The sequence below is a fragment of the Danio rerio genome, chromosome 1, assembly GCF_052040795.2.
Source record: "Danio rerio strain M-AB ecotype USA chromosome 1, GRCz13ab, whole genome shotgun sequence".
In the NCBI taxonomy this organism is placed as follows: Eukaryota; Metazoa; Chordata; class Actinopteri; order Cypriniformes; family Danionidae; genus Danio; species Danio rerio.
Genome location: NC_141021.1, coordinates 9,235,001 through 9,242,495, shown reverse-complemented (window position 1 = coordinate 9,242,495; position 7,495 = coordinate 9,235,001). Strand labels below are relative to the sequence as shown.

Genomic DNA, 7,495 nt, shown 5'->3' with positions numbered 1-7,495 from the left:
TCATTCATTCATTTTCTTGTCGGCTTAGTCCCTTTATTAATCAATTTAGTCAAATTAATATGAACCGCATGCCTTGGACTCTGGGGGAAACCTGAGCACCCAGAGGAAACCCAAGCGAAGGCAGGGAGAAGATGCAAACTCCACACAGAAACGCCAACTGAGCCGAGGCTCGAACCAGCGACCTTCTTACTGTGAGGCGACAACACTACCTACTGCGCCACTGCGTCGCCAAAATACAATATTTATACCTCATAATTAAATAGAAAATCAGGCGGAACAACTGCAAAAAGGTTGTTTTTCAAAAAAATAAATAAATAACCAAACCTTTTCAATAATCTGGCTACCGGCCTGATAGTGTAATGTTAAAAAAAGTTTATTAAAGAGATACTTTAATAAAGACTTCTGTTTATTTTAGCCATAGTGCAAATGAAACATGTATCACATATCAGTATTATGCCTATACACAGGCTGTATGTTGTCTGACAAATTGTTATGTTATCTAGTAAACTACCTAATAAATTGTATTTTTAACACCTACTCCCTCCCCAACCCTTAACCCAAGCGTCATAGTACTGTAAAAATATTAACTATTGTTATACAGTGTCATAAATAATGCTGCTTTATTACTGTGCATATCACATCTAGACTTTACCCTCTCTCACACATGACAGCAGGGAAAGGCACAGTCAATCAAAATGTGTTTTGTGGGCGGGAGGACTCAAGGAGGGAATGTGAACCCTGAACCCTTTCTGCTTGTCTAGGTTAACAGTGCAATTTTTTTAAAAGTGGATTAAGTTATTGGTGGGGACATTTCTATGGTCAGTGGATATTGGTGGGAACGCATCACCTCTGTCCACACCTGTCTAAATGTAAAAGTGAAAACAGAATCTTTTTGACGGTTCTCGGTGAGTGGCCTTTTTTAACATGTATATATATATATATATATATATATATATATATATATATAATTATTGTTATTAACTAAAATGATATAAGTGTATGTAGCCTAGTTATAGCCTAAAAAATTATGTTCACCCATGGGTAACAAAGACAAACAATATTATGCAGCCTATAATAATACAGGTCTTTTGCGGATTTTAAGGTGATTTCACTCGTCCATATTTGTTTTTCCACAGTATAGCTACAGCAACAAACTAAATAAATTGGTTCGGTTTGATTTAAAGTTGCGCTCAGATCCACACCAAAAGCTCAGGGATCGCTTTGGAATGGAGATCGTAATTTCTTTGTGAAAAATGTTATGTGTATAGCTGACTCTGTGGGAGAAAAGTCCTTTTAAAGGTGCATTTACACGTTGTTTACGTCTACAAACCAAACTGCCATTTTCCTTGGTTTAAAAACAAGTGGAAAGTGAACGGTTGTAAAGCTTTTCCTTTCACTGTACATGCAGTTTGTTTAGAAAAGTCTGTAACGTTATTTAAGACAGCTCTGCCAACTCACCCAAACTGCTGTAATGTCCACGACTTGGTTGATGTCGTGTAGCTGGGCAAGTATTTTTATAAATATTTATAAATATTACTTATTGTAACTTATTATATTTTTTTATTTCAAAAAAGAAAGTAAAAAGAAGCACTTACACTAGTAAAATGGAGGAGGGAAAAGAACACGAACAGCACTTCCTGATTGGAGAAAGCTGTATCTTCCCTTGGGGTACCCATTTTGTTTAAACTTAGGATAGAATAGGATACAAAGATACAATTAAAACGCAATTTTTTAATCCTCTAAAATCAAATCAAGTTTAAATGCCTTAAAGGACAACGCTATTTCAGCTGTTTAGAATCCTGTTTTTTGATTGGATTGATATGCCAGTGTAGCAGAGACCAGCTAGTAAGTGCTGTGCAGGTAAACCTCACTCCTCTGACCTCTGAAGGGGCTCTAGCGACAGACGCTAGAGGCCAGTCTTTTGCCTCCTTGGTAGAGCAACAAACTCCCTTGAGGAAGGTCGTCTTTTCAATACCAGCTCGGATCGGGTTGGGTGGCGTACAGTACGACCAGCGGGGTTACACTAGGATTACTATCAGGTTAAATCAATAAAAGTGAAAATAGAAACAAGCGTACATTTTGGGGTCATTTCACGTTTTTAGAAATGTCACACAGGACAAACGCTTGCACTTTTCCTATTGCAGTCACACCGACTGGCAGTGGCATAGGCATTTTATTTAAACAGAAGCACAGTATTCACTAATCATGGGACATAATCGTGAGGCATAGAAAACAAAAACTAGACATGGAAATACAAATTAAATTGAGAGCATAAACATTCAACCTTTTTCTATAAACAAAATGTTTAAAATTAAAGGAAATAGTGCCGTTTTTCATGCTTTTATTTTTATTTTTTTCTGACTCACAAACTCTTACTTAAAACACAGTGCCATCTAGTGGCTTCTAAGAGTAACAACATGATCACAATTCCATTAAAATTACACTCACCGGCCATTTTATTAGGTACACCTTACCAAATTGGACCCCATTTTGCCCTCAGAACCGCCTTAATCCTTCATGACATAGATTCAACAAGGTACTGGAAATATTCCTCTGAGATTTTGGTCCACATCAACATGAAAGCATCACGCAGTTGCTGCAGATTTGTTGGCTGCACATACATAATCCGAATCTCCCACTCCATCCCATCCCAAAGGTGCTATATTGCATTGAAATCTACAATGGCCGAGAGCTTTTTCCCTGAGCAATAGTCATGGCACAGCAGTGTCAGCACATTATTGGGTCCCCTTGAAACATTTGCTTTGTGTTCCAAAGTTTTTGCAAGTGAGAAAATGCAACACATTTTATTCATTTGTTTGCGTTGTGTGAAAATGCAGCACATTTTATTAATTTGTTTGCGTTGTGTGAAAATGCAGCACATTTTATGTGTATGCTTTGTGAGCATTTACAGCACATGTGCCGTCAAATGGATGAAGATTTTTTTTAATTTGCTGGTGTTTTTTTTTTTTTTTTTTTTGTAATTGCTGGTGTTTTCTTAAATTGCAGCACATTAAGCTCTCTCAACCACCATAGAAATCTGGTGACTGTGGAGGCCATTTGTGCTGTGAACTCCTTGTCATGTTCAAGAAACTAGTCAGAGATAATTTGTGTTTATGACATGGCAACAACCATGCCACATTCAAAGTTACTTAAATCACATTTCTGCCCCATTCTAATGCTCGGTTTGAACTGCAGCAGATCGTCTTGACCATGTATACAGGCCTAAATGCATTGAGTTGCTGCCATGTGATTGGCTGATAAAAAATTTGCATTAAGGACAGGTGTTGCCAATAAAGTGGCTGGTGAGTGAACATGTTCAACTATTGGTAACATAGGCTAGCTATTAATAAAAATGTAGCTTTTAATAATTACTGTACAGCACATTTAAGACATTAAAATCATCTGTTGTGATTTCCAGAGATATTTCACATATTCAATGTCTTGTGTGACCCTGTTTTAGACAGCAGCAAAAAGTTACTTTTTGAATGCCAAATAATTGTGTTAATGGAGCTGTGTTATTTGATCATATTTAGGTGGGGGGAAAAAGAGAAAAAATGGGACCACCACAATCAAAATATGAAAAAAAGCATCTGCAGCCAAGTGGTCAGGTACAGTTATACAAATTACAATAATTGGTCTATTCTGTTAAAAATGTAATGGTCCCCTTCTGCATGTCACCTTCTTGAGAATCAAGGAATTTTTGTATCCTTTGCAATAGATTGAGTAATAAGATCAGTTCAGTCCATCATTTACTGGCACAGATTGGTTTCATTGTTTTAGAACACAGTACAATTAAAATATAGAGCTTCCTTTTCGCATGTCATGTTTAGAAGACCATTAATGTGTATTAGTATTTGATTAACTACTTTTGTTTATATATATATATATATATATATATATATATATATATATATATATATATATATATATATATATATATATATATATATATATATATATAAACTATGTTTAATAGTGGTTTTAAAATATTAATAGATGGGTAACAAAAGAGATGGGAGTCAATCACAGACTGGTGATCGACGACATACAAAAGACCATGTTGATATTAAAACTGAATCACAAAGAAAACCAAAAAAAGGTGAGTAGACACATTTGAGTATAAGAACATTGTTTATTTAGAGCACACATACTGTAGAAATTTTGATTTACAATCCAGCTTTGATTTTATACTGGCTTTTTTTTTTTAGCAATGTCAACATGCAGCTATGATTCTGGGTAAGAAATAGTGTGATCTTTGTAGTTTAAATTCTCATTTGCTTTTGTTGAGTTAAAGGTGTGTATGGGATATTTGAAGAGAAAGACTCTGCAGAGTCAAACTCAAAACATGGAGTGTGATGGATACAGTGTAAAGCCTAGTAAACTACTGTTTACTTGCTCCTGTTGGTTTCATCAATCTTGCAACATGTGGGTGCATCAATTTTAAATTTGGACAGCTATTCTCAGTTCAACAAATAATAATTAAAAAAGAAGTTTAGCCTAACCCAAAAACGTAAGATAACAGGATTAAAAACATAATCCCTGGTCTCTCTCTTTCTCTCTCATCACGTCACCAGGTGACCACGCTATCCACGTTTCCTCTGGAGTTTAATGTAAATTCGGGTGTGTCATTTTTAATTTGTCAACTTTAACTGCAGTTTGGCACTTTCACTTTCATTCAGGAACATTTAATGCATGCGGACGTTTCTTCCATTGAGCATGGTAAGAATTTCCATTAAAACAACACTCTTCCAGCAGCCAATACAGTAGTTGTATCCAATATCTCATTTGTAACAGGGTGCATGCATGAAATGTTCCTGAATGAAAGTGAAAGTGCCAAACTGCAGTTAAAGTCAACAAATTAAACATTAAACGCCCGAAGTTACATCAAACTTCAGAGGAAACTTGGATAGCATGGTGACACAATGACTTTAATTAAATTATGTGCTATGGCAAGTAAAACGGGATCATGACAAAAGCATTGAAAAAGAAATTCATGTAAACACCTTAATCATATTATTGTCTTATTTAGATTAAGACAAATAATTAGATTTCTGAGAATGAGAGAGAGCGAGAGAGAGAAAGCAAGCAAGCGAGCGAGAGAGAAACACCACACAAGCACACTATACAACTACTCGTAACAATAATAATACATTTTGTTTAAAGATGCCTTTCTTGAATATGTCAGTATTAGATACACCACCTTCTACTGCAGATTTGACGTGTTTAGTTTCAGAGGAAGAAAAAATATACAAATAAAAAGAAATGTAAACTAAAGAAAACTAAATATAAAAGTAAACAACAAATACTAACTTAAAAAAGATTGATCTCTTTCCAAAACATTTACATACTGCACTTTTGATTTATTACTTTCTGAACAAGTAATTCCAAAACATATTTTAATTTTTTTTTTACTTTTATTACAAAAGATATGCTGTGTCAACAAATGAGCCACTATATGATGAGAGTAATCTTGATGAAAGACGTACACAAAGCAGTTCTTCCTGGGAACGCCCTAACCTAGGTGATAAAACAAACCATATTCACAGAAAGTAAATATAACTTAAGCAATTTATGTTCAGTTGCTTAAATAATTTGTATGTTTTGTTTATTACAGTATATCGACAGGATTTGGATATGTCTACACTCAGGTACAAATTAATGTGATGTTAAAATTATATTAAGTTATTAATAGCATTCTAATTTGCTTTATTTTGTTTAACTGGCTGTGTTTTCATATCATTGTTACCATAACAAGCTGTAATTTAACCACACACACAAAAAAAACACATAGTATATAATTTGATGCCCCTTTTTTTAAGACAAATTAAAATAAAATTTTTTATATAAAATTTGGATTTTCTTGAACAAAGATCGTCACAAAGACATTCAGGAAAAACACTTTCATACCTGGATGATCACAGTCAATTACAGAAAGGGGGAAACTCATCAAACTTAATGAAACATTTGAGGGCGCATGGAATCATGGCCCTTTAAAGAAAGAGGAATGAGCTCTCTTTGACAGCTTGCGACATCATCTGGCACTTTCACTGAGTACATTTACATGGACACCAATACTGCAATTTTATGATTAACATAATACTGATTAAAACTCTACCATGTGAGTAGTGATTTTTGATTACCTTGAAGGACCACTCAAGTCCTGAAATGCGGAGGTTTTTCTTTTCGTTCGCCATGCGGTATCAAATTCCATTAAAACTACACTCTTCCCGCAGTCCTTACTTCATATTTTCATCCAATAGTTGTCACGAGGCATAAATAATATGTTCCTGAATGAAAGTGAACTGCTGAACTGCAGTTAAAGTCTAAAAATGACTTAAAGATTAAAAATGAAACATCCAAAAGTGCATGAAACTCTGGAGGAAAAGCTGGATAGCCTGGTAATGCGACATTTTATACTGAAAACTTTCTCCTAAAAGCGTTTCCTTGGTCTTATCCATATTTCTTTGCACATTAAACACACAACAGGAAATAAAAAACTGCAACTGCATTAATTTTTTTAACGTGTTAAATATTTTAAATTAATCATGTGTGTTAACGCATCAATTTTGACAGCACAAGCTTGCGTTTCCGGTCTGACGCATTCGTGTGCATATGAATGCAAGTCTATGGGGAGAAAAGTCCAGTGTGACCTTAGCTTAAGTTTGTAAATCGATAGTTTGATTTTACAAAAGCAAAACAGTCTTTTTCGGAAGGGATCATATAGAAGTAGCTAAAGAGATGGGATTGAATGATAAAGGTTTTACCAAAGCAGTACCAATAGCAGCAGCACCACCACCATGGTTCTTTCCTTTAGGTTTAGTTGATTTGGATCTACTGAACAGTAGCCAGGATTATAGAAATATTGCTAATATGTCAGGGATAATAGAATATAGAATTATAACAAAATATAAAGAATATACTGAAGTGTACACAGTATACAGCCATGTCACCCTGCAGCCCAAGACTGGTTACTCACTGAAGCTAAGCAGGGCTGAGCCTGGTCAGTACCTGGATGGGAGACCACTAGGGAACACTAGGTTGCTGTTGGAAGTGGTGTTAGTGAGGCCAGCAGGGGGTGCTCAACCTGTGGTCTGTGTGAGTCCTAATGCCCCAGTAAAAGTGAAGGGGACACTACTGTCAGTGGGCGCCGTCTTTCGGATGAGACGTTAAACCGAGGTCCTGACTCTCTGTGGTCATTAAAAATCCCATGGCACTTCTCGTGAAAGAGCAGGGGTGTAACCCCGGTGTCCTGGCCAAAGTCCCTCTATTGGCCCTTACGATCATGGCCTCCCAATCATCCCCTTCCACCGAATTGGCTCTATCACTGTCTCTCCTCTCCACTAATAGCTGGTGTGTGGTGAGCGCACTGGCGCCGTTGTCCTGTGGCTGCCGTCGCACCATCCAAGTGGATGCTGCACACTGGTGGTGGTGTGGAGAGACCCCCCTCATGATTGTGAAGCGCTTTGGGTGTATGGCCATACACAATAAATGCGCT

At 36.2% G+C, this 7,495-nt stretch overlaps 1 protein-coding gene across 5 annotated transcripts in view; it reads left to right on the top strand.

Moving 5' to 3' along the window:
- The first annotated feature begins 682 nt into the window (after positions 1–682).
- Positions 683–7,495, top strand: part of ifi44a5 (interferon induced protein 44a5) — a 12,792-nt gene continuing 5,979 nt past the window's right edge. For 2 of the 5 annotated variants that reach the window (XM_087236673.1, XM_087236671.1), the window contains exons 1-6: positions 683–905; positions 3,534–3,608; positions 3,997–4,099; positions 4,209–4,236; positions 5,427–5,521; positions 5,615–5,648. In XM_087236673.1, the coding sequence (XP_087092799.1) occupies positions 3,555–3,608; positions 3,997–4,099; positions 4,209–4,236; positions 5,427–5,521; positions 5,615–5,648 (314 nt within the window). In that variant the 5' untranslated portion in view covers positions 683–905; positions 3,534–3,554. The other 3 variants (XM_087236674.1, XM_087236672.1, XM_087236675.1) reach the window with 3 other exon arrangements.